The 27422-nt window shown below is 43.7% G+C and overlaps 2 protein-coding genes across 3 annotated transcripts in view; one reads left to right on the top strand and one right to left on the bottom strand.

Annotated features, from left to right (window-relative positions):
* pot1 (protection of telomeres 1 homolog) overlaps positions 1–20597 on the top strand; it is a 44919-nt gene extending 24322 nt beyond the window's left edge. For both annotated transcript variants that reach the window (XM_079269723.1, XM_079269722.1), the window contains 10 exons: positions 8960–9144; positions 9333–9430; positions 11062–11088; positions 14001–14157; positions 15992–16200; positions 16292–16427; positions 16890–16975; positions 18584–18678; positions 19420–19525; positions 20219–20597. In XM_079269723.1, coding sequence (XP_079125849.1) covers positions 8960–9144; positions 9333–9430; positions 11062–11088; positions 14001–14157; positions 15992–16200; positions 16292–16427; positions 16890–16975; positions 18584–18678; positions 19420–19525; positions 20219–20364 — 1245 coding nt within the window. In that variant the 3' untranslated portion in view covers positions 20365–20597. The remainder of the gene's footprint in view (positions 1–8959; positions 9145–9332; positions 9431–11061; positions 11089–14000; positions 14158–15991; positions 16201–16291; positions 16428–16889; positions 16976–18583; positions 18679–19419; positions 19526–20218) is intronic.
* A 1675-nt stretch (positions 20598–22272) lies between these two features.
* On the bottom strand, positions 22273–26486 carry LOC306781878 (E3 ubiquitin-protein ligase TRIM21-like). Its single transcript, XM_079274964.1, has 2 exons — positions 26387–26486; positions 22273–23532 (listed from the first exon to the last, which is right to left on the bottom strand). The coding sequence occupies exon 2, from the start codon at positions 23521–23523 to the stop codon at positions 22549–22551; it is 975 nt and encodes a 324-aa protein (XP_079131090.1). The 5' UTR covers positions 23524–23532; positions 26387–26486; the 3' UTR covers positions 22273–22548.
* Between the last annotated feature and the right edge of the window lie 936 nt (positions 26487–27422).

Below are 27422 nucleotides of genomic sequence, written 5' to 3'. Positions count from 1 at the left end.
TGGAGTATCTGGGTTTGGGTCTGGTTTTTGGAGTATCTGGGTTAGGGTCTGGTTTTTGGAGTATCTGGGTTAGGGTCTGGTTTTTGGAGTATCTGGGTTAGGGTCTGGTTTTTGGAGTATCTGGGTTAGGGTCTGGTTTTTGGAGTATCTGGGTTAGGGTCTGGTTTTTGGAGTATCTGGGTTAGGGTCTGGTTTTTGGAGTATCTGGGTTAGGGTCTGGTTTTTGGAGTATCTGGGTTAGGGTCTGGTTTTTCGAGTATCTGGGTTAGGGTCTGGTTTTTCGAGTATGTGGGTTAGGGTCTGGTTTTTCGAGTATGTGGGTTAGGGTCTGGTTTTTCGAGTATCTGGGTTAGGGTCTGGTTTTTCGAGTATCTGGGTTAGGGTCTGGTTTTTGGAGTATCTGGGTTAGGGTCTGGTTTTTGGAGTATCTGGGTTAGGGTCTGGTTTTTGGAGTATCTGGGTTAGGGTCTGGTTTTTGGAGTATCTGGGTTAGGGTCTGGTTTTTGGAGTATCTGGGTTAGGGTCTGGTTTTTGGAGTATCTGGGTTAGGGTCTGGTTTTTGGAGTATCTGGGTTAGGGTCTGGTTTTTGGAGTATCTGGGTTAGGGTCTGGTTTTTGGAGTATCTGGGTTAGGGTCTGGTTTTTGGAGTATCTGGGTTAGGGTCTGGTTTTTGGAGTATCTGGGTTAGGGTCTGGTTTTTGGAGTATCTGGGTTAGGGTCTGGTTTTTGGAGTATCTGGGTTAGGGTCTGGTTTTTGGAGTATCTGGGTTAGGGTCTGGTTTTTGGAGTATCTGGGTTAGGGTCTGGTTTTTGGAGTATCTGGGTTAGGGTCTGGTTTTTGGAGTATCTGGGTTAGGGTCTGGTTTTTGGAGTATCTGGGTTAGGGTCTGGTTTTTGGAGTATCTGGGTTAGGGTCTGGTTTTTGGAGTATCTGGGTTAGGGTCTGGTTTTTGGAGTATCTGGGTTAGGGTCTGGTTTTTGGAGTATCTGGGTTAGGGTCTGGTTTTTGGAGTATCTGGGTTAGGGTCTGGTTTTTGGAGTATCTGGGTTAGGGTCTGGTTTTTGGAGTATCTGGGTTAGGGTCTGGTTTTTGGAGTATCTGGGTTAGGGTCTGGTTTTTGGAGTATCTGGGTTAGGGTCTGGTTTTTGGAGTATCTGGGTTAGGGTCTGGTTTTTGGAGTATCTGGGTTAGGGTCTGGTTTTTGGAGTATCTGGGTTAGGGTCTGGTTTTTGGAGTATCTGGGTTTGGGTCTGGTTTTTGGAGTATCTGGGTTTGGGTCTGGTTTTTGGAGTATCTGGGTTTGGGTCTGGTTTTTGGAGTATCTGGGTTTGGGTCTGGTTTTTGGAGTATCTGGGTTAGGGTCTGGTTTTTGGAGTATCTGGGTTAGGGTCTGGTTTTTGGAGTATCTGGGTTAGGGTCTGGTTTTTGGAGTATCTGGGTTAGGGTCTGGTTTTTGGAGTATCTGGGTTAGGGTCTGGTTTTTGGAGTATCTGGGTTAGGGTCTGGTTTTTGGAGTATCTGGGTTAGGGTCTGGTTTTTGGAGTATCTGGGTTAGGGTCTGGTTTTTGGAGTATCTGGGTTAGGGTCTGGTTTTTGGAGTATCTGGGTTAGGGTCTGGTTTTTGGAGTATCTGGGTTAGGGTCTGGTTTTTGGAGTATCTGGGTTAGGGTCTGGTTTTTGGAGTATCTGGGTTAGGGTCTGGTTTTTGGAGTATCTGGGTTAGGGTCTGGTTTTTGGAGTATCTGGGTTAGGGTCTGGTTTTTGGAGTATCTGGGTTAGGGTCTGGTTTTTGGAGTATCTGGGTTAGGGTCTGGTTTTTGGAGTATCTGGGTTAGGGTCTGGTTTTTGGAGTATCTGGGTTAGGGTCTGGTTTTTGGAGTATCTGGGTTAGGGTCTGGTTTTTGGAGTATCTGGGTTAGGGTCTGGTTTTTGGAGTATCTGGGTTAGGGTCTGGTTTTTGGAGTATCTGGGTTAGGGTCTGGTTTTTGGAGTATCTGGGTTAGGGTCTGGTTTTTGGAGTATCTGGGTTAGGGTCTGGTTTTTGGAGTATCTGGGTTAGGGTCTGGTTTTTGGAGTATCTGGGTTAGGGTCTGGTTTTTGGAGTATCTGGGTTTGGGTCTGGTTTTTGGAGTATCTGGGTTTGAGTCTGGTTTTTGGAGTATCTGGGTTTGAGTCTGGTTTTTGGAGTATCTGGGTTAGGGTCTGGTTTTTGGAGTATCTGGGTTAGGGTCTGGTTTTTGGAGTATCTGGGTTTGGGTCTGGTTTTTGGAGTATCTGGGTTAGGGTCTGGTTTTTGGAGTATCTGGGTTAGGGTCTGGTTTTTGGAGTATCTGGGTTAGGGTCTGGTTTTTGGAGTATCTGGGTTAGGGTCTTGTTTTTGGAGTATCTGGGTTTGGGTCTGGTTTTTGGAGTATCTGGGTTAGGGTCTGGTTTTTGGAGTATCTGGGTTAGGGTCTGGTTTTTGGAGTATCTGGGTTAGGGTCTGGTTTTTGGAGTATCTGGGTTAGGGTCTGGTTTTTGAAGTATCTGGGTTAGGGTCTGGTTTTTGGAGTATCTTGGTTAGGGTCTGGTTTTTGGAGTATCTTGGTTAGGGTCTGGTTTTTGGAGTATCTGGGTTAGGGTCTGGTTTTTGGAGTATCTGGGTTAGGGTCTGGTTTTTGGAGTGTCTGGGTTAGGGTCTGGTTTTTGGAGTATCTGGGTTTGGGTCTGGTTTTTGGAGTATCTGGGTTTGGGTCTGGTTTTTGGAGTATCTGGGTTAGGGTCTGGTTTTTGGAGTATCTGGGTTAGGGTCTGGTTGTATCCAGGTAGAGTGTGAATCAGTGGATGTTTGATGTGTGAAGAACTCTCAGCCGAGGTATGAGAACATAATTAAGATCCGGTTCGTTTGAGATTCTGCTGTTGCTCCTTCATAAAGTGTTAAAGAGGATGTTTGTGCTCGTGATGCGTGAACTCTGATTTTGATGTGATAATTGGTGTCGCGGTGCTGATCTGGTCCCAGTCTATATGATGATTACAGTCGTAGTAATTCTCTCTTTTACACCAGTGGCCCCCGACCTGGAGGCTCCACATGGGCTCCCAAGATGCATCTGAGGCGTCGGCACATGAGTTGCCAATAAAACTGCAAAAACAGATCCAGACGTTGGGTGAACTTTGTACTGTATTCTGAATATGTTTGACGGTAGAGGAGCTAATCCCTCAGAAGGCTTTAGTTTAGGAGATACCAAGACCAGACGTAGAACGTTCTCTTTACTAATGGATGTTCTTTAGTTCAGTACATGGAGAACAAAACGCTGTACGACGGTTCAACCAGACTCACAACGGAAAGAGACAACAAGAGACAAACAGCTTCCTGTTTCAGTGTCAAGAGTTTCACAATAAAGCAGCCTGGAACGAGCTGTAATTAACAGACGTGTTGCTTCATCAAAGCTCTTCTTCAAGCGTCAGCATAGAAGAGAAGGTCAGTCTGGAGTTATCTCTCCTGGACCATCAGCTCAACTAACCTCCGTTCATTAAACCTCTTCACTCAGAGACGCTCACAAATAAATTCAGCATCCGACTTCAACAGTATTCATGTAACGCTGTCGGGACGCCAACTAAATGGAAGTTTGAATCATTCAAATCTTCTCTCGGGGCCAAAACTACTTCAAACTAAACATTTGGTGTCGAATGCGTTTGTCTCTGTTAAAATATCCGTAATGTCGGAAACGGTAGGAAACCATGATTATAACAGCTGATGCAGCGTTTGGACGTTGCGGCGTCACATTTGGCTGACGGGAGGATCCTCTCGGTCGCACGAACCCCGATCTGAACTCGAGAAGGTGAAGAGCAACACGCAGGAAGCGACGCTTGGAATGATGCATCGTGGGTTAAATGCTTCTTTGATTGGACGCGTGGCTCTTAACAGCCGTCGATAAAAGTCACCAGTGTGTGGCTCGCTCTGAGAGCCCCTTCCACTAAAGGAGTGTTTCCCTCCCATCACGGGCCCCTCTGGTGACTCATCGGTGGTATTGTGTGGAAGTGACTGAGGCGTTGCTGTGAGGAGAAGGCCATTAGGAAGAAAGGAGCCCATTGTGATGAAAAAGAAGCCGAGAACAAGGGAGCGAGGGAGGAGGAGGAGTGCTGCAGTCGGTGTTGTTGCCTCCTGGATGGCTGATTCTCCCCCACACACACACACACACACACGATTTATTATGCCTTTATTTGACCGATATATATGTTGAAGAAAGAAGAAACTTTCTGCAGGTTTAATGAAAGGTCCACTTGGACTCGAGGGTGAAATGGTTATGACGTAGCTCATAGCTCGTAACCTTTCGCCATCGGCTTCATTACTTTATTGAAGTTATTCCGCAAGTGATTCATTCACATTACACGAGTCCTTCCACTCATTGATTACAGAGAATACAGTATCACATAAATTAGCTTTTACGGTAAGAGATTCATCAGGAGCGTTATATCGATTGCAACAAGACGTTTCTTGGCGAGTGAATCCAGAAATACTCGATGACGGTTTCTCCAGTCCAGAGTCGGCTACACTGGGTTTCAAACTCTGATGAACCAGCTTTTCTTCTCCTTCTCGCCTTTTTTCTAGCCTGAGAGTCACTTTATTATAGTTTAGTTACATTATTCACACCGACTCTCTCTCTCTCTCTGTGTGTGTGTGTGTGTGTGTGTGTGTGTGTGTGTGTGTGTGTGTGTGTGTGTGTGTGTGTGTGTGTGTGTGTGTGTGTGTGTGTGTGTGTGTGTGTGTGTGTGTGTGTGACACCTCCTGTCTCTTAGAGTCTCCTCACTCCACCGTTCTTCATTCATCCCTTCATCCCCCCCCCCCCCCCCCCCCCCCCGCAGTCTTTGTCTCTCTGCCTCAGCAGAATCTGCAGCACAGCTGTTTACCTGGTTGCCTCATTTTCTCCTCCTGCTGAAGCTGCACCCGTCTCCGGTCTCAACCCTCGTCCCTCCGGCTGGCTGGGGAACTTAAACACAAGATGTATATCTGTTGTTACTTCTCAACACATTCTAAACACAAGTGTCTAATGTGGGCGTTACATCTGCTCCATGCTGAGGCCTTTACAGGCTGCAGGTCAGGCGTCAGGAAACTGAATTCATAGTTTGGTATTTTAATCTTTCACACAACACAAACACGACTACTGTCAGTGACTACGTTCACGTGCACGCATATTCCATATTTGATATGCATTTGATGTGTGATGCAGCTTGTAAGGATGCTCTCGGTGTTTAGTTGTTAGTTTTTTTTTATACACACCAAGTACTTACAGGAGCCGCCACAGGCTGCTCTCCACTCTCTTCCCTCAGCCTCCTTACAACAGAAAAGGGTTCGTTGGAAGCTGCAGGAAGACATTTTCTCCTCCGAGCTGTGGACCAGCGCCCCCCCCACTGTGCACATGCTGACGGGGACAATGTGTCCATTATACTGAACGTGGTCGCAGCTGAAGGACGTGATCGGTCAAAGAGCCCAAGAAGCCGGTCACGAGGCTGCAACGACACCGCCGATTCTCCTGAAGTGTGTTGCTATGCCAACTGTTGTCGTGATGATTTTCATCTTTTATTGAATAAATATTCTCAGATAATCTCGTTCTCATGAAGACTTCAAATCAGCTTCACACGGAGAGGAGAGAGAACCTCTCTTCATAACGCAGACGCCGGGCTCGGACGTCGTTTGTGTGTTTTTGTAAATGTTTTCATAAACTAACATCTGCAGCATTAACGTTCAATATTGAAGGCTTCTACCGCTCAGATTGATATCATACCCCAGTGGTACAAATAAACTCTCTTTATTACCTTTGTTAAATGTAGCCACCTGGTGATGCATTCAAAGACACCCTGACATCTGAGATGTTAAGAGAGTGCTTTTGAAGAGTTGTACGTCATGAAGAATATGAAAACAACGGATTGTGCTTTTCATTAGAAACGGTATTCCCCTGCTGTTGATCAGCTTCACTCATCAATCTCTTTGATACCAAAACGACCCTTTTGACGATGTCTTACTTTGAGAAATATGAGCCCTTCACGGAACAAATTATATTGAAAATTGTCTCATTTAGCAGCTGTTTCGTCTTTTGTCTTCACGACATACAGACTGAAAATTGGCAAAAGTTTGGTTTCAATCAGTAAATCTCTGATGAAAGAATAAACGAGATAATGAATCGAACCCAACATCCAATGCCAGATTCAGTCGGTACCCAGAAGGAGCCGATCTCCGGCATCAGATCACCACACAGAGATATTCATTTAAATACTTTATATCTGTTTTTATTTCAAAACTTATCCCACAGGAAGTGTTTTTCTGTTTTTATTGTTTTTATTTTGACTTCCGATCCTACAGGAGGGCTCTGGGAACGCTTCATCCCAGCGTTTCTTTGAAAAACATTTCTATGACTCAAATATCTCGACAACATATCATCACCTCACCACCGCTGGCAGGCTCAGCATCGCTCCTTTGCTTTTATTGTTGGGCCACGATCTATTTGACATTTGTTTTCCACCATGAGCACTCAAAGGGTACTTGCAAAACTCAATCTGGACGATCCTTCAGGGAGACAGCGATGAAAGCAGAAACTCACCAGCAGTAATCGGTGTCCGCCCGGCCGATCCGCCCCCACCAATGGGCTTTTTCGGTCTTTGTCATATGTCTGTTGTTTATGTGTTGTATGTTTTTCTCCTGCATGAGTCGCTCTCTCTGTTCGCTCTACACCTGCTTCTCAAAGCACAAACTGAGGTGAATTCTTCTGAACTCTCATGCAGCTCTGAGAAAACACAGCCAGGCTCCCGAGTGCTGATCCGTGTCTTCTTCCGTCTCCTTCGGCTCAGCGTCCACGTCGCCGCGGACGACGTGGAACCCGGGAAGAAGTCTGAGATTGTGCAAACAAAAGCACAGTTTGGTCTCGTTGGTGACTTCCTGCCACAGCGGGAGTCCTGCGGTCTTAATGAAGATCAATGCATGTGTTCTTATGTCTGCCGCCGTCAGTCAACTTCACTTCATGGAAACCAATTTATATTTCAATTCAGATAAAGAGAAAGTGTTTCTTTGCATGTTGTCGCTGTGGATGGAATTTAATTACAGATCCGTTGAAGATTTGTTTTCATGGGTCAACCTTGATGGTAATATGATACACTGATGAACAACATATTTAAAAATCCTAAATCGAAGTTGTCGCATAAACCCTCAAAATTACAGTCGACGAATAAACACAGATTTTAATTCCTAACAAAGTGGTTTCGTTGCGCTCCATTAACGGAGATGAAGTGTCGGCTCTCTGTTTCCCCGATGTTCATGCTTTGTGTCCTCTTCTCTGTTCGTCACACAAAGTAAAACCAAAGAATTCATTATTTAATGTCTTAATCCTCAGAACCACGAAACCCGACGCCGGGATTGAAAAGCATGTTTTCTTCAAACTGTTGCCAAAACTACACCGTTTATCGAAGCCAGAAGCTGTGAAAACTGTGATTTACTTCCGATTTTCATCTTTCTGACAGTTCTTGAACACATCATGTGTGACGACTGGTTCCGTAAGAAAAAGCAACCAAAGCTTGAAGTTGTGAAATTTCATCAAAAACATTTTATTCTAGATGTCTCATTCAAAATCATGTCACAAATAAACCGTTTGCTTTAACCGGAGCCTGTAAAAGACATTCAATCCTGAGCTCCTCAGCGCAACTGTGAAGCCGAGATTGATTCTCCTGAGACCAACAGTCACGTGACAAAGAGTCAGTGAAACTTTGACTGAACATGAGAGGAGAGGAGAGAGGCTGTGAATCCTACTGACGAATGTGGAAACTGTCTGGAGTTCACAAGCTTCTCCCTGTTCACAAGCTTCCAAGTGAAACCCGGTGGTGTGGACGTAATTCCAGATAGTAAAACGCCTCCATGCGAGGCAGGTTGGCCCGTCCTCTGAAGATCCACACCAGGAGCCGAGCTGTGAACTGGGACAGCAGCTGCTAATCCACCGTGACTCCAGCGTCACTCACTGTACGGAGAAGATGTGTTTAAAGGAAGCTTACAGAGGATTCACGTTCTGAATCATTCTGCTCGCCGGGGGGGGGGGGGGGGGGGGTGTGTGTGTGTGTGTGTGTGTGTGTGTGTGTGTGTGTGTGTGTGTGTGTGTGTGTGTGTGTGTGTGTGTGTGTGTGTGTGTGTGTGTGTGTGTGTGTGTGTGTGTGTGTGTGTGTGTGTGTGTGGAAAGGCTTCTGAGCAGAGTGAATGACTCTTGATCAGTGAAGCGTTGAATGATGATGACGAGGGTGAGGAAGAGCTTTCTGTCGACTGCAGCCTCGTCGTGACAGAGAGCTGAAGGGAAAGAAGAACAAATGTAAATAAATGACAAAAGTCCGTCGAGCCTCTGAATCACTTGTCACCACACTGACACTGTTGGTTTGGTGCAACAGCGCCGTCTGCTGGTGGAGCTGATGCACGGTCATTTGCATACATTTAACAACAAAATATTCAAAATGGCTGTTTAATGTAAAAGCTGACGCTTGTAGTTGTGAGTCCACAGAGTTGACTCCTGCTTCAGTCTGTGTTTCCATCAAACGAGCTCTGATGGACTCACTGTTCACGACCTGCTCAGCAGCAAACAGCAGACAAACGCACCCTTTAGATTAGCTGGTAAACATCTGGGAATCATCTGGTTGCATTATGGGAAATGTAGGATCCAGCAGCATTGTTGGAGTTTGACTACTGGAGCCTAAAGGTCAGGATATGTCACCATCTGCTTCTCCCAATTGTTCATTTCTTATAAATGGTTTTGAGGAACATTGATGTAATCATGCAGTTATTATCCACCTCCAGGTTTTTATTCACCAGCTGAACGTGCACTCCCAAGATCCTCCTCTCTATTGCTGCTTCTTTGTTCAACAGTAGAATGTTTCTACTGTTTTAATTATCGTTTCTTGTCTTCGATCTGTGTTTTTTTGTGAGTGAATTGTCCCGTTTGTCCGTTCGTCAGCCGGGGGACTTCCTGAGGATCTACAACCTGCGAGCGATCCCAGGATCCAGTAAGGGACCGGGCAGGAGCCGGTCGGAGGGAGAGGGGGTGGATCACCTGTTGTTCCACCTGCACGGGGGGACGGTGTACGGCAGGGGGATCCGGGTTCTCCCGGAAAACAGCCAGGACGTGCAGGAGCTGAAGAGGTACGGCAGGAGACGAGGGACAAATACACCTTTGTAGAAAGCTGCTGCTTACTGGTTCTGGTTCTGCTGCTTTATTGGATCACAGAATACCTGTTTTCATGGAAAAAGCACAACAACATTTGACTGTATTCTCTGAATTGATGTATGTGTGTGTGAAGTCCTTCTCTTCCTTGTGACTGTATCTGCAGAGTGATGGAGGCCGTCCCAGAGGAGGCCGAGGACGACTTCTCCGAGCTGAATGACTCCCTGCTGATGGAGGTCTGGAGCACCCCCCCACAGTCTCCCGGTAAGAACACGGCTCCACCTGAGCATCAAATACCCAAAAACCTCTTCGTCCACTGAGATGAACTCAAATTCCAAATCACACACTTGTACAAACTGTTCCATGCGCCGTGCATTCAACTGCGTCATACTACGTCCTCGTGTGCCTCTTTGCTGATGTATCTGCAGCGCAAAGGATTGTGGGTCAGAATAGCCAGAAAGCGCATTCTGGCTTTCAAAATGCGACTTTTTGGCATTCTGCATTTGAAATTCGATGTGTTGTGACATACTAAACATTTTACATTTCATATCGATTATTTTAGTCTTCTATATGTATGTTTCGATAAATGAGGCATGATGTAATGGTAACTTTTGGTAAACTTCTACAGATGTAAACGGACTCCGCTCGTCTGAGAGAAGACGAGTTATTGAAGCAAATTAGACCGAAATCTCTAAATCCATCGGTGCATGAAAAATACATTTGTTTGCCTGTAATGAAAAACAGAAACGTTGATATGAATTTCTATCTGGAGGTTTTGGTGGACGTACCACCTAAAGCCTCGGTTCTTCTGAGGCTGTTTATTTCATGTGATCTGCTCTTTATGCGACAGTAGAGATTAACGCTGACCGTGCAGACAGCAAAGAGAAGCACAGCTCTTCACTCAGTGAGGTGACCAAACAATGAGACACCGTCAAACTCGTTGTTACAGTAAAACTCCTTTGTGATGAAAACACGACGAAGAGGGAAGAATCCAAATATTGTCATTGCGTGACTGAAATACAAAAAGCAGAGAGAGAGCGGTGTGAGTGGCGGCCGCCCGCCGGCCTTTGATGAAAAGGATGAAACATAAAACGTGTTGGCCAGCAGCGTGAATATGAACATCCTGACTGCTCAGAGGGACGAGGACGGACGGACGGAAGCTGCTCGGAGCCGCTTCCATTAGCAGCGTCTTTCTAAAAGCACGCGCTTCACCTTTATCAACACTCACCAACAATTTGTCTTCAGAAGCAGGTCTTCTAGTAGCAAAGCTAGCGGAGCAGCAGGGAGGAAGAGTTCATGACACATGCACCATTCTTATTATGAGCCAGGGGTCGCCAAGCCTTCTTCACTGTGGCCCACATAGACAGACATGAGGCGTAACGGGCCAAACGACAGGAAATGTGTCGTTTTCAACAAGTTGTGCTGACGGAACATCTGTTTCTGGAGCAGAAAACCTCGTGTTTCTTTCAAGAATAACATCGCAAAACAGTTTACGGTTTAAATGAAACTAAACTAAGGTCTCTTAGATTCACAGTGTATTTTTAACTCAACGTACGTCCTGATTTTCTCTTGTTTGTTTTCTGCTCGTTTATTGTTTGCTTCTATTTGCGTGAATAGAACGACTGTTTCAGTAGAAACTAAATAAAAACTGCAATCTTTCATCAGTTTTTGGTCTCTCGGTAGTTCTCTGGGAGCTGCAGTAATATATCGGTGGTGATTGTGATGATGAGTCACAGACGCTGTCGTTTAAGGCCTTCTAATAAAATGCTCCTCGGATCGGGGGATTGTTTTTCGGCAGCTCAGCAGAGTAGTGTGTGCTACTTGCACCTCGTGTTGATTTGTGTATCCTGTACCTGTTGCTCTGTCCTTGATGTTTCCCGTGTTTCTGCTTTTAGTGGCTGAGACGACGAAGTGCAGCACAGGTACGAAACTCAACACGCTGCAGCAGCTCAACAGTTACAGTACACGTTACAGTACACGTTCATCAGTTACAGTACACGTTCATCAGTTACAGTACACGTTCATCAGTTACAGTACACGTTACAGTACACGTTCATCAGTAACAGTACACGTTACAGTACACGTTCATCAGTTACAGTACACGTTACAGTACATGTTCAACAGTTACAGTACATGTTACAGTACACGTTCATCAGTAACAGTACACGTTACAGTACACGCTACAGTACACGTTCAACAGTTACAGTACACGTTACAGTACACGTTCATCAGTTACAGTACACGTTACAGTACACGTTCATCAGTAACAGTACACGTTACAGTACACGTTCATCAGTTACAGTACACGTTACAGTACACGTTCAACAGTTACAGTACACGTTACAGTACACGTTCATCAGTAACAGTACACGTTACAGTACACGTTCAACAGTTACAGTACACGTTACAGTACACGTTCATCAGTTACAGTACACGTTACAGTACACGTTCATCAGTTACAGTACACGTTCATCAGTTACAGTACACGTTCAACAGTTACAGTACACGTTACAGTACACGTTCATCAGTTACAGTACACGTTCATCAGTTACAGTACACGTTCAACAGTTACAGTACACATTACAGTACACGTTCATCAGTTACAGTACACGTTCATCAGTTACAGTACACGTTCAACAGTTACAGTACACGTTCATCAGTTACAGTACACGTTACAGTACACGTTCATCAGTTACAGTACACGTTACAGTACACGTTCATCAGTTACAGTACACGTTACAGTACACGTTCATCAGTTACAGTACACGTTCATCAGTTACAGTACACGTTCAACAGTTACAGTACACGTTCATCAGTTACAGTACACGTTCAACAGTTACAGTACACGTTCATCAGTTACAGTACACGTTACAGTACACGTTCATCAGTTACAGTACACGTTACAGTACACGTTCATCAGTTACAGTACACGTTCATCAGTTACAGTACACGTTACAGTACACGTTCATCAGTTACAGTACACGTTCATCAGTTACAGTACACGTTCAACAGTTACAGTACACGTTCATCAGTTACAGTACACGTTACAGTACACGTTCATCAGTTACAGTACATGTTACAGTACACGTTCATCAGTTACAGTACACGTTCAACAGTTACAGTACACGTTCAACAGTTACAGTACACGTTCTTCTGTTACAGTACACGTTCGTCAGTTACAGTACATGTTACAGTACACGTTCATCAGTTACAGTACACGTTCAACAGTTACAGTACACGTTACAGTACACGTTCATCAGTTACAGTACACGTTACAGTACACGTTCATCAGTTACAGTACACGTTACAGTACACGTTCATCAGTTACAGTACACGTTCATCAGTTACAGTACACGTTCATCAGTTACAGTACACGTTCAACAGTTACAGTACACGTTCATCAGTTACAGTACACGTTACAGTACACGTTCATCAGTTACAGTACACGTTACAGTACACGTTCATCAGTTACAGTACACGTTCATCAGTTACAGTACACGTTCATCAGTTACAGTACACGTTCATCAGTTACAGTACACGTTCAACAGTTACAGTACACGTTCAACAGTTACAGTACACGTTCAACAGTTACAGTACACGTTCATCAGTTACAGTACACGTTCATCAGTTACAGTACATGTTACAGTACACGTTCATCAGTTACAGTACACGTTCAACAGTTACAGTACACGTTCATCAGTTACAGTACATGTTACAGTACACGTTCATCAGTTACAGTACACGTTCAACAGTTACAGTACACGTTCATCAGTTACAGTACATGTTACAGTACACGTTCATCAGTTACAGTACACGTTCAACAGTTACAGTACACGTTCATCAGTTACAGTACACGTTACAGTACACGTTCATCAGTTACAGTACATGTTCAACAGTTACAGTACACGTTCATCAGTTACAGTACATGTTACAGTACACGTTCATCAGTTACAGTACACGTTCAACAGTTACAGTACACGTTCATCAGTTACAGTACATGTTACAGTACACGTTCATCAGTTACAGTACACGTTCAACAGTTACAGTACACGTTCATCAGTTACAGTACACGTTACAGTACACGTTCATCAGTTACAGTACACGTTCAACAGTTACAGTACACGTTACAGTACACGTTCAACAGTTACAGTACACGTTCTTCTGTTACAGTACACGTTCGTCAATTACAGTACATGTTACAGTACACGTTCAACAGTTACAGTACACGTTCAACAGTTACAGTACACGTTCAACAGTTACAGTACACGTTACAGTACACGTTCAACAGTTACAGTACACGTTACAGTACACGTTCAACAGTTACAGTACATGTTCGTCAGTTACAGTACACGTTACAGTACACGTTCATCAGTTACAGTACACGTTACAGTACACGTTCAACAGTGGAGCAATAAGACGCTTCGTACGCTGAAATATGATCTGAATCTGTTCAGTGACGTCCTAAACGTTTATGGATGGTGATCCACAGACCCTCGAGTGATGCAGTGAATCTGCAGGTCTTCTGAAGTCTTAAAAACATCTGTCGCTGTGTGAATCGTGTGTGTGTGTGTAATCTGTCGCTGTGTGAATCGTGTGTGTGTGTGTGTGTGTGTAATCTGTCGCTGTGTGAATCGTGTGTGTGTGTGTGTGTAATCTGTCACTGTGTGAATCGTGTGTGTGTGTGTGTGTAATCTGTCGCTGTGTGAATCGTGTGTGTGTGTGTGTGTAATCTGTCACTGTGTGAATCGTGTGTGTGTGTGTGTGTAATCTGTCACTGTGTGAATCGTGTGTGTGTGTGTGTGTAATCTGTCGCTGTGTGAATCGTGTGTGTCAGAGAGAAGCTGTGGTCACGACACGCAGCCGGTGACGCTGTCCGAACTGAAGCGGTCCGATCCGGGTCGAGTTCACCACGTCAGAGTCCAGCTGAGATCCTACGAGCCCCGCAGACTCCACCAGGCTCTGAAACTCTACTGCAGCAAGTGCACCAAGATGTAGGCACACACTCTCACACACTCACACACTCTCACTCTCTCTCTCTCTCTCTCACTCACTCTCACTTACTCACACACTGTCACTCTCTCACTCTCTCACTCACTCTCACTCACTCTCTCTCTCTCACTCACTCACTCACTCACTCTCACTTACTCACACACTGTCACTCTCTCACTCTCACTCTCTCACTCACTCTCACTCACGTACTCACTCACTCACTCTCACTTACTCACACACTGTCACTCTCTCACTCTCACTCTCTCACTCACTTACTCACTCACACACACTCACACACTCTCACTCTCTCTCTCTCTCTCACTCACTCTCACTTACTCACACACTGTCACTCTCTCACTCTCTCACTCACTCACGCACTCACTCACTCACTCACTCACTCTCACTTACTCACACACTGTCACTCTCTCACTCTCACTCTCTCACTCACTCTCACTCACGTACTCACTCACTCACTCTCACTTACTCACACACTGTCACTCTCACTCTCTCACTCTCTCACACTCTCTCTCTCTCACTCACTCACTCACACTCTCTCACTCACTAACTCACTCACACTCTCTCACTCTCACTCTCACTCACTCACTCACTCACACTCTCTCACTCACTCTCACTCTCTCTCTCTCACTCACTCACTCACTCACTCTCACTTACTCACACACTGTCACTCTCTCACTCTCTCACTCACTCTCACTCACGTACTCACTCACTCACTCTCACTTACTCACACACTGTCACTCTCTCACTCTCACTCTCTCACTCACTTACTCACTCACACACACTCACACACTCTCACTCTCTCTCTCTCTCTCACTCACTCTCACTTACTCACACACTGTCACTCTCTCACTCTCTCACTCACTCACTCACTCACTCACTCTCACTTACTCACACACTGTCACTCTCTCACTCACTCTCACTCACGTACTCACTCACTCACTCTCACTTACTCACACACTGTCACTCTCACTCTCTCACTCTCTCACACTCTCTCTCACTCACTCACTCACTCACACTCTCTCACTCACTCACTCTCTCTCTCTCACTCACTCTCTCACTCTCACTCACTCACTCACACTCGCTCACTCACACTAACTCACTCTCTCACTCACTCACACTCACTCACTCACACACTGTCACTCACTCTCTCACTCACACACTGTCACTCTCACTCTCTCACACACTGTCACACTCGCTCACTCACTCACTCACACTCTCTCTCTCTCTCACTCTCTCACTCTCACTCTCACTCACTCACTCACACTCTCTCACTCACTCACTCACACTCTCTCACTCACTCACTCTCTCTCACTCACTCTCTCACTCTTACTCACTCACTCACACTCTCTCACTCACTCACTCTCTCACTCACTAACTCACTCACTCTCTCACTCACTCACACTCTCACTCACTCACTCACTCACTCTCTCACTCACTAACTCACTCACTCTCTCACTCACTCACACTCTCACTCACTCACTCTCTCTCTCACTCACTCACTCACTCACACTGGCCTTTCAAAGCGTCACAATGTTAATGGACTCATCACTGTGGTTCTTTTTGGTTTCTTTTTATTTAAATACATTTAATGTGCTGAGTTTCTTCTTTGTTGTTTTGGGGTTTCATAATGATAATATAATAATGATTTATTATGCTGTTTTATTGGTTTTATGTGCCCAGGCTTCCCTCTCTCTTCTGTCTCTATATTATTCTCAACATCATTAAAACAATAACATTGGTTCTTGCTGCTGTTTCTGTCCGTTCCTGTATAATATCTGTGTTTTGAGATGTAAGTAAATGTCTGATGTCTGATCTCAGGCAGGACGTCCCAGACGATGAACTGGTGGCGGGTCTCTTCTCCGAGGCGTCCCAGGACTCTGAACCGTGCATCTTCCCGCGGTGGGCGCTCTCTGGACGGGTCCTCGGCTACGGAAATTCCCTGACGTCCCCGAGACGGTCTCTGAGTGTCCACCTGTCCACGCAGCTCCTGTATGAGAACAAACACAGAGAGCTCATCTTCCTCATGGGTAACGTCTCAAACCAGAGCGCTGTTTATTCTCAGTCGTACAGTTTAACCCTTCAGACACCTGGTGACGGAGGCTTTGTTTCGTCCTGCAGGTTCCACTCTGGAGGAAACGTGCCGACTCGCCGCCAGCTACCAGAACATCGTCCCCGTGATGTCATCGGGAGGTCACATGACTCTGCTCGACCTGTCGTCACCGTTCCTGTTCAGAGGCAGGAAGAGATACTACGGGTCAGAGACACCGATCCTCCTACGACACTGTCTCTGTAATAAGTAACATACTGACCGCTCCCTCAGTCAATGGCTCATCTACTGCCAGCAGTGAAATGATGCTTACTAATAGTAAGCATCATTAATGCGATAATGTATGTTATTTAATCATGTCACAACATTCTGATTATATTAACAGCTTATTGTTAAACGTATTGTAACATTTTATGAACTGTTATAAGTATTTGTTTGTTTGTATGATTACCAAATGTTTTGTAAACCTTGAAGAAATTGTCTAAAATAAAGTCTAAATGATGTTTACAGATGCTTCACAAAGTATTTATAAACCATGTGACAGCATTTAGAGTATTATAATCATCAGTTGCAGCTTCATAAACGCCATTTAAATCATGTTGATGTTTTACAAACGGTTTCACTTTCGATCGTCCCTGTTTTCTGGTTCTGTTCTCCTCGTGGTTTCAGGTGTAAGCGGTGCTCCGAGGTCGAGGTGAGGGAACCTTCGTGTGCCGAAGGAGTCGAGCTGATCGATGAGAAGATCGTTGCAGAAGGTGAGTGGAGAGTTCAGTCAAAGCTGGAGAGCACACAGGAAACAGCTCGGTTGTCTTCTGCTCAATTTCATTTGTAAGACCCAAAATCACAACTTTTCCTCAGAGGCTTTACAATCTGTTCATCATACGATGTCCTCTGACCCAGACATCAGAGCATAGACCATCTATAGGAAGTGGACGTAGTCATCGTCACAAGCATACTCCACTTTATGGTCTGTGTGACTCTAAATGGACCATAATGTACTAAATGAACATCATGCTGTATTGAAGAAGACTTGAAACTAGAGATTGAGACATAAACTCATGTTTACAATGTTTACTGAGGTAATAAATCAAGAGAGAAGTAGAGTCATTTTCTATAGACTTCTATACAACCAGAGGAGTCGCCCCCTGGTGGACACTAGAGAGAATGCAGCTTTAACACATGAAGCTTTGACTTCACTCTACAGAACCGGAGGTTGCCGCCTGCAACAGAACAGGAAAAACTCCCCCAAAGAAACCCTCAAACCCCGTATCTAGACCGTATCTAGACCGCAAACGTCAACAGCGCTCAGGTCACGACTGTCCGTTTCTTTTCCGTCTGGTCCGAGCGTTTCAAAGCATCAAAGGAGCTGCCAAACGTCCTGCCCAGTTCCTCTCTTTCCCCGCTCACAATCCGAACTGCTCCCTCAGAGTTTATCATAGAGCCGTTCGCTCTGTCAGCACTGTTGCCGTTGTTTGCGCTGTTAGCTTCTAGCCGCCGTCCCACAGTCGACATGTTGAGAGCCCTTGAGAGGAAGACGAAATGCTCCCAATCTCGGATCTGGCACCTTAAAATAAAAATTATTATTAATTATTAAAAATAATAAAACACGAACGCTTTACACAGTCGTATGATGACACAACACAGAATCAATGGATAAACAGCAGTAAAGGAGCCAACAAGCCATCAGAGGCAATAAAAACAGAGAACAAGGTCAGATAACAACACAGATGGTATGATAAAGAAGTTTAATAATTAAAATGATAAAATAAAGATAAAAATGTAGTTAATTGTGGTAAAACAGGAGTGTTTTATTGGGTGTCAACCTCGGATTTACACGTTATTGTCCTGAGAATCGACGCTTCAGGTGTCTGTTGCACGTTAGAGGCGCAGCTGAGACGCGATGTGAGTACATCGCTGCATTGAGACCATGAGAGCGTTTCTGTTGGCTGGGTTTGGGTTCGGGACGCGTCAGTGAAAAACATTTGCCGTCTGGAAAAATCAACTTCACGGGATCAGTGAACGCTTCTACGTGTGAAGATTTTCTGCCGTTTCTCTGTTTTATATCACATCAATCTGAGTTTTGGACATTTGGAGATGTCACCTTGGGCTTTGAGGAATTGTGTTGGGCATTTTGCAATTACTGGATTCTAAAAATAACAATTATTACATCTTGTCCTTGAATGCACCATCAAGAAGAGTCCTCGAATGTCTCCGTTAAAAACCCCTGAACAGTTCGCTCACTCTCATTTTCCTTCGTCCTGATTCAGCAGCTTTGTAAAAGCTCCTGAACGCCTCCTGGCAGCAGATCTACCCCCCCCCCCCCCTGAAATGAATCACTCAGTGTTAACGTCTCTGGTCCTCAGCTCTCGGCGTTCAGCTGCTGCAGTTCGTCCTGCTGATGAAGCTCGAGCTGCAGGACGCCACCGACACGCTGGACGTCTTCCTGTGGAGAGACGCCGTGAGTTTGGGATTTAAAATGCTGCTGACTCTGGATCAGTCTGAACTTTCACCAAACTGTCAACAGCTGTGGCTGCAGTGACCTGAATGACCAGACTGGTTTCCTCTCTGTGGATTTCTGAAGTTATTTCAATTTAAAGAATCAAAAAGAAAAATAATGTCAGTTACTGCAGCATTCTTATGGGAACGAATGTCTTAAATTGTGATTCAGAGCTGAAACGAGTAATCGAGTAATTCAAATGAATCTGCAACTGTGAGGTTAGTCTCAGCTCAGGGGAAGTACTGATATTCTTTGTCTTGTGTAAATCAATAGTTGGGGCCTTTTTTGGACTCTTTATTGGGCTTTTGAACATTTTTAACTGCAGTTTTCAGTATTTTCTCACATTTAATTGACCAAATAATTCCGTGGTTAATTGAGAAAAATAATAGGATACGAATAATTGGAAAAACAAAAGAATGTATCGTATATATTTTTTATTGAACCAGGATAACCCCATCGAGCCTTTAACGTTTACATCACCCGGCTTAAGATCAGCCAATTAAAACAGCCGTGTTTCAACATGGAGAGTTCAAATATGTCGAGATTATGACCTGAATCCATCAGCAACACTTCTAAACAATTGTGTTGACAGTAACGACATCAAATAAACATCTCAAAAGTAAAAGTGATGAAACCACCTGAAACACTTTGTGCTACGTGACATTGAGTTTCATGATGACGATGGTTCGTGTCTGTCATCAGGAGTCGTTCTTCGGCGTGTCGGCGGAGGACGTAGCGGCCAATCAGGAGGCTCAGAACCGCATCCGACAAACGATGGACTCCTTCTGTCCAGCAGGGGGCAGCGCAGGTACGTCCGGATGAAGAGTTTCAGCTGTTCACTGACATTTTACAACATCGACTGGCACAAAAATCTGATTATTTGGTACATTTAACTTCCCATATCATCATTTCTGTGAATTAAGAAAGAGGAAACTACGTTTTATACGTAGACACAAGATGAACACAAACTAGTTTGAGCAGCAGCAGCTTTTGTTCTCTGCTCAGACGAGACAACGTAGAACGAATCAGTGATTGCATCCATCATGGCGAAGCTGGGACAGGTGGGACAGTCCAGCAGATATCGGTGTTGCAGCACTTATGGACGCCAACCTCCATAAAACATAGAATTCAATTAAATTCTCTGAGATTAAAGTCACAAATGTTTTTGAGAAAGCACATCGCTTATCACGACAGACGTCTGCAGTAACAAAAGAACACCCGAAGTCACGAAACTGGTTGAGTTTTGAGGGAGAACGCTGCAGACGATAAACAGTCAAATCACTCAGGCTCCCACTGAAAGGATGAAATTGTTCTAACAAGAAACTTTCAGTGACTTTTAGTGTTTAGAGCTTCTTCTCCTCCTTCATCCTCCCTCTTCTTCTTCTCCTCCTTCTTTCTTCATCTTCTTCTCAATATATAATGTCATTCAATTATATATACATCTGTTGTTATTATTTTATATTTTTTGAACATAATCTTGTCGATCTTGTGTTGTCGTCAGGTGAGCGTCCGTGGATGGATTTGTGTCTGACGGCGTACCGAGCAGAGGTTGAAGCGGGACAGAATCAAACCTGCTACCAGATCTTCCAGACCACCGTCACCAAACCCGCCTCCGCGGCCTCCGACGGGTCAACGGCCACCGGTTGAGTCCTGCAAGGAAGAAAAAAACTCTTTCTAAACATTTACGTTTTTGGCCCTTTTTTAGATTTTGTGGATTTTATTTGTATTTATTGTGTAAAACTAAATAAATGTAGATAAAAAATGTTGCTGCACAAATGTTTAAACTGCTGACTGACATGTTTCAATGAAGAAATTTACTTTTTACTACAAACTCTTTACTCGGAGCATGTTTATAGTGCTCATCTAATAAAACCCACATTAAATACAAATGTATCTTCGTGGCTGGTCTCATCCTTTTAATTAGGCCACACATATATATATATATATACACACACATATATATAAAATAAGGGGATAATATTCTGAGAAAAAGACTCTTAGAATCTTACGTCTTGAATTTGCAAGGAAAAGAAACTAGTGAAAATCTTTTTATATTAAAAATCATTTAAACTTCCCTCAATCAGCTCAGTGGTGACCAACGCGTTCAGGGTGCATCCTAACCCTGTTTGTTTGTCTAGAAACTCACGTCCGTGAGCCGTGAGTGAACCGTTACACCCCGAATATATATATATATATATATATATATATATATATATATATATATATATACATATACATATGTATATATGTATATATAAACAAACACAGGTTTGTTTACATATATACATATATATATATATATATATATATATATATATATATATATATATATATATATACATACATATACATATACATATACATATGTATATATGTATATATAAACAAACACAGGTTTGTTTACATATATACATATATATTTATATATACATATGGATATATGTATATATAAACAAACACGGGTTTGTTTACATATATACATATATATTTATATATACATATGGATATATGTATATATAAACAAACACAGGTTTGTTTACATATATACATATATATTTATATATACATATGGATATATGTATATATAAACAAACACGGGTTTGCGAAACGAAATGCAGTTGTAGACCGTTTGCTACACAAGGTGTGTGTGTGTGTGTGTGTGTGTGTGTGTGTGTGCGCGCAGGAGTCCAGCCTGTCTTTGTGGGTGGCCACGCTTCTGACACCTTTGGGTGATTTGCCAGTTTTGGCCACAATCGCAGTCTCCTGCATCATCGTCACCACGGTAACAGAGGTGGCCAGCAACGCCGCCACCATCACCATCTTCCTCCCCATCCTCTCTCCTCTGGTAGGTTCACAGTCATCGCTGTCGTCTCTCTAATCTCATCATCTGGTCTTCATGCAGAACTACATTTACTCATGAAAGAGTTTTTTACTTTATTTCTTCTTTTATTAATGCTGGTTGTTAGAAACACAGAAGATATTTACACCTGAGATGTAGTGAAGTAAAAAGTACAATATGTACCTCTGAGATGTAGTACAGTAAAAAGTACAATATGTACCTCTGAGGTGTAGTACAGTAAAAAGTGTCATAAAGTGGAAATACACAAGTAAATTCCCTCATAATGTTACTTAAATACAGTACTTGATGAAATGTGAAACAAAAAGACAAATCAGTTCAAACTTCATGAGTTTTTATTGTGTTGAGGATCAGCAGAGAGGACTTTATGAAATACTAATAACACGATACACAACTTTCCTTCTCTGGTCACAGAAGCTGAATGTTTCATGATCACATTTTGTTGATTCATTTTCTACAAATATGAATAAATAATTCATCTTTTATTGACCCCTAAAAACACACCAGACAGAGATCTCTTGATTCTTCTGGTCATTCAAAATGATGAAAACTAAAACCCTTAAACACCTTTTATTAAAATATAAAATAAGTGGTACAACAACTTTATCCAATAATTAGTGCCAGTATTCATAAGTTATTATATATACACGATAATCAGACATGAAACATGTTAATTTGGCACCCAGATATTTAAGGAATGTTTAAATGCTTCTTATTCCTGAGTGCATTGTTTCTGATGATTCAACAGTGTTGAAGGCAGGTTATGCAGTTATTAGAATGAATGAGACGACATCAGATAATATCAATCAGTGGCTTCATGTCTGTGTGTTGGAGTAGAAAAACATTTACAGACAAATAGAAAGAACCCATTGATCAGAATGTGAAGAATCAATAATGTTTACACCATAAATCACCAATAATATAGATTTGTTGCATTAAATGAAAGAGTCTCTGCAGAACATCAAGTGTTAGTTCTACTCAGTGTGATTGACAGGAGAGATGATCAGAGGAGCAGAGTTTTTACCACCATGATTAAGACATGGACCAAAGAATGGGTAGAGTTTCTCAGTGAAGCAGCAGCCAGTAAAGGAGTAGATAAGAGCTGCAGCATCAACGTCATAGAAGGAGACCAGACCCTCCTCATAGTCCACAAACACCCCCACCTTCTGAGGCCGAGACTTCAGAGAGAGACGGACTGAAGGGTCATCACAAGCTTCGTACTCATTCTCATTCCTCAAACATATCATCCAGTAACCTTCCTGAGGAGTCGGTGTGATGGTTCCCTTCCTGTTGATCGACTCTCTGGCCACTCCTAAATCCCACTTAGTCTTCCCTTCAACCTGAACCTCGTAGTAAAATCTTCCTGAAGAGAAACTCTGCTTTGCTAAGACACAAGTACAAGAATCAAATCTCTCTGGATTGTCTGGGAGATTCTTCTTCACATCGCCAGTTTTAACTTGTTTTCCATCATCAGACAGCATGAGATAAGGATGTGCTGTATCAGGATCAAGTGTCGCATCCACTGCAGACTGCTGGACCCTCTTCAGCTCGACCTCAGTGAGCAGCTGATTCAAAGCTCTCCTCACAGTCCCCTCATATGAAGGTGGACTAACTCTGACTCTTGTCCAGTTCTTGGTGGGTGTCGCAGTGTTCAGGGTCCTGAAGCTCTGGAGGTGGTCTTCAGAGCGTGAGAGCTGCTCCACCTCAGTGCTTCTCTTCTTCAGCTCAGAGATTTCAGAGATGAAAGTATTGACCCGCAGCTCAGGTCTGGTGTTAAAAACCTCTTTACAGTTGGGACACTGAGTCTGGACATGAACGTTCCAGTGTTGAGTGATGCAGGTTTGACAGAAGTTGTGTCCACATGGTATGGTGACTGGATCAGTGAACACATCCAGACAGATGGAGCACAGAAGCTGATCTTCAGTCAGCAGACAGCTGGCAGCAGACATATCTCCACTCTGAGGACAACAAGAGTAGAAAAAACAAAACTGTTATTAAATAACAGTAAATCTATTAACACAGTAAAAGTTCTGCATTCAAATGAAGTGAAGAGTGAAAGAGTCTTCATCAGCACGATGTTCTTAAATGTACTTGACGTCAGTTCAAGATAGAGGTTTCAATTCTAATCAGATGTTGGATAGTTTAATGAAAATTAATGCATCATAGTTTACCTGTTATATTTGTTGAGTCAAATCTGAATCTGCAATGTAACAGTAACATTTGCAGGTAAATATCGTAGTACAACTTATCCGTCTGAAGTAGAAGTACACAGTGTTGGGGTCTGCCGACGCCTCCTGGCTGGCTGAGCCCCTCACATGTGTCTTCCCTCTCAACAACCGCCTGACCTGAGATCTGATCCGTTGTCCACCCAGGATGACCACACCCCCAGCTCCGGCCAAAACCTGATGCTGACCCTTCATTGGCCAAGAAAGTGCCCCCCGCTGTTTGTGCCGACCTGGTTATAAGCGCTAACACAGCGAGAATCGTTCTCTTCCCTCTGGACCTCGTCCGGGCTCCAAGAAGATTCACGAGGACCGCCGGCCTCATCAACCCTCATCTCAGCGCGCACGTGCCATTCGCTGGTCGAAACAGACCGTGTTCTATTCTGAGTTTAAGGAGCCTATCCCGCGAGAACGAATAACTTCCGTCATCCGTTCTCCGCCTTTTGTGTGCACACCACCGGCAGAAGGACGAGTAACCCTCTTTCCTCACCGACGATTTCCGGGAGGAACGAACCGATAACGTGCCTCAGTCGAAGTTGAACCACAGGCCTCCTCTCTGCAGCGAGGAGACCGAGTCCGCGCCAGCTCAAAAGCCGCGCCGACAACCAGCCCTCACCCCTCGAGGAACGAACGATTCCTCCACGGAAACTGAGCCCTTGCAACGAAGCTTCTCAAAGTAAGAGTTCACGGTGTCTGGGCATAGTTTAGCTTAATCTTAGTTTAATCTAGGTTATTCATTTATGTGTTGTTATTCCCGTATATTGTTGTGTTAAGTCACTGTCGCGTTATACCGAGGTATTGCGCAACCATCGCAGACCACGGAGTCCCGTTATATTGTGTATTTCCTGCTGTAACTGTTTTGTTTGGGGATTATTTTCAATTCGTTCTGTTTTATTCTCTCTTCCTTAAATCGGCTCTGTGAGTGAGGTGTAGAATCGTGCATAAGCGCCGTCAGTTCACAACGACGACGACAGACTTGTGCAAGATAAGATCAGCGGTTCTCATTCTCACTACGACGCGAACCGCACGCAGAAGCTTTTCTTTCTCTCTCTCCCTTAACCTACACACACACAGAGCCTCTGATTTTGGGTGAACCTCTCGCCATCTATTGTCCCGACACACGTGCTGCGCCGTCACACACAGCCACCTCTCCGCCATTTTGTCTAGGTCACTCGAGTCCGCCATCTTGGTTTGTAGTTCTAGGCTGTAGTTCTAGAAGGCCCCTCCCTTTTCATCACTCATTGAATAGGTTACAACCCCCTCGTTTCACACACAGAGTTACACACACACACACACTTGCATACATACATCCACAGCTATATACATATAGCCTTCCCCATTTTATTCATTTGACTAGGTAGTAGACATATAATTGCATGATGGTGTTTGTTGGTTGCAATATTAATTGATTTGATCATTTATTATTTTGATTTAATAAACTCTGTTGTACTTTAAAGAGCAGTCGTCTGTGATTACTTGTGCATATGTGTGTAAGATAACTGGACGTAGTGGCCTGTGCTCGAACTTAAACCTTCACTTGCACTCTGAATGTGTAGTCATACGCAGACTATTGACATTAGGAGTGGCCACTAATTATGAGACTTAGTTTTATCGTTTGGTTATTGGTCCCTGTTCACAGGGTGGTGCCCCGTTGTTATTAACAATCATTAATAATTGTTGCATACATTAATAATTCTGTTGATGTCAAGAATTCAGTTTCTTAGATGCTGATAACCCAAACACGCTCCTCTACGTTCCCAACAACAGTAAGTAGTATGCGGCGAGTTGCATATTTTCTAAATGTTTACACCTGGTCTGAGCACCTGTCTGGGATGATGTCATGACAACAGGAAGGTTGGTCTCACCTGAGCCTCTGACCCAAGGTGGTGGATTGAAGTCAGATTGTAGGAGTTAAATGTGATATGATGACTCTCACACGTTTAATGTCACTTCATATCACATGTTGCTTTGCACGTCTAAATCCTCTTCATCATCAACTCTCAAAGCAGCAGTATTATTAGTGCTGATGAGTCACAACTACTACAATGCTTGTATTCAGTTGGTGGTTGAATGTGGGCGTGTAGAGGCTGATCAGGTCTTACAAGTCTGATTGTTGTTAAAGTGGCCGTGCGTCATTTCCTGCTTTTGTGCACACGTACACTTTAAGTATGGATCCTACGCACTTCATAAATGAGACGTATTATTACACGATATATATATCATTTCTCTCCACAACCCCACGGTCACCACGTGGACCTCAGCTCAACATTTGTCCAGTGGAACTTCCTGTCCCAGTGGTTGTGAGTTTTATGTTGCATCAGATATTATCAGCTGAACTGCGTCACAAAGACAGACAGCAGTAACTACAGAAACACTCACATTGGATATTTACCAGATTGTGTAACAGCTTGTTGTAATCCGTCACATTTCTGCCTTTACAGGTAATTAAAGTCATGAGATGAAATCAGATCCATTAAGCTCCATCGTGAGCTTCTAGCAGGCCTAGTTTATCTGATGTTACTGATGTTTCCTGCCTACAGTGTTGGTTTCTCTCTTGAACTGCATTTAGTCTGTAGAACAGTTTACTCACCAGAGTTTGTCAGAGACTCTGTTGTGTTGTTGAGAAGAAGCTGCTGGATTCACTTGAATGTTTCTTCAGAGAGAAACTTGTCTCGACTGCAGCTCTGCTGTCGCTCAGACTAACTTTACTTTCACTTCAGGTAAAGTGAGTCAGCAGCTCCTCTTCAGTGTTCCTCCTCTCAGTGAGGGAGGGGTGGAGGAAGTATTCAGATCCTGAACTGAAGGAAAAATACGAATAACACGCTTGAGGACAAAATTGAGGACAAGTGTGACAAAACAAAACTGTTGGTACATATCTTCTGATAAATAAAATTAAACTATAATTAGTCCTCAAAGCTTTTGTCATATTGGATGTGAATGAGGTGCAGGTTTACTTCGAAAATGTCAGAAAGCAAATATATGCAGAGGTTGTGAATGAGTTCAATCTAAATGTATGCAGCTTCCATTCTTCAGCTCATTGTGCAGACAGGTCCTGGACTCTGCTGTGATTGAAGTAGAGTTCAGATATTTCTATGAGATCATCAAACTCAGAAACTGAGGGATAACATGGTGATCGTTTTTCCAAAACATTTCCTTTGGCTGCCTGGGAAAGAAATAAAACATCAAATATATTATTGTTCTTAACGCATGATCCACCACAACACACACATGCAGCTCTGGCTCAGACGCAGAGCTGGAGCCTGAACCACCAACACAGTTCAACATGCTCAGCGTGTCTTTTGCTTATTTGTCTTTACGAACCTACGAAGCTCGTTATCAACTCGCTAAATCAAACACGCCATGAGAATACACCCAAGCAACACATTCATTTAACAAAACACACACACGTCGTTCTAGTCGGCTGTATTGTGCTCTATGTCGCAGTGATGTTATGAATCTCTTGAGTAACGTTTCTCTCCACAACCCTCACGGCCACGATGGATAAACATTTAACCTGCGAGGAGCTTCTGTCTGAGTCGAGAGCAGATTATGAGCCGGTACTGGATGTTCAAACACAGTTCATAATGACAACAGTCATGTTATTACTGACAGCAGTAACTCTGGAA

The sequence above is a fragment of the Melanostigma gelatinosum genome, assembly GCF_949748355.1.
Source record: "Melanostigma gelatinosum genome assembly, chromosome: 1".
In the NCBI taxonomy this organism is placed as follows: Eukaryota; Metazoa; Chordata; class Actinopteri; order Perciformes; family Zoarcidae; genus Melanostigma; species Melanostigma gelatinosum.
This window is presented reverse-complemented; position numbering and strand designations above follow the sequence as displayed.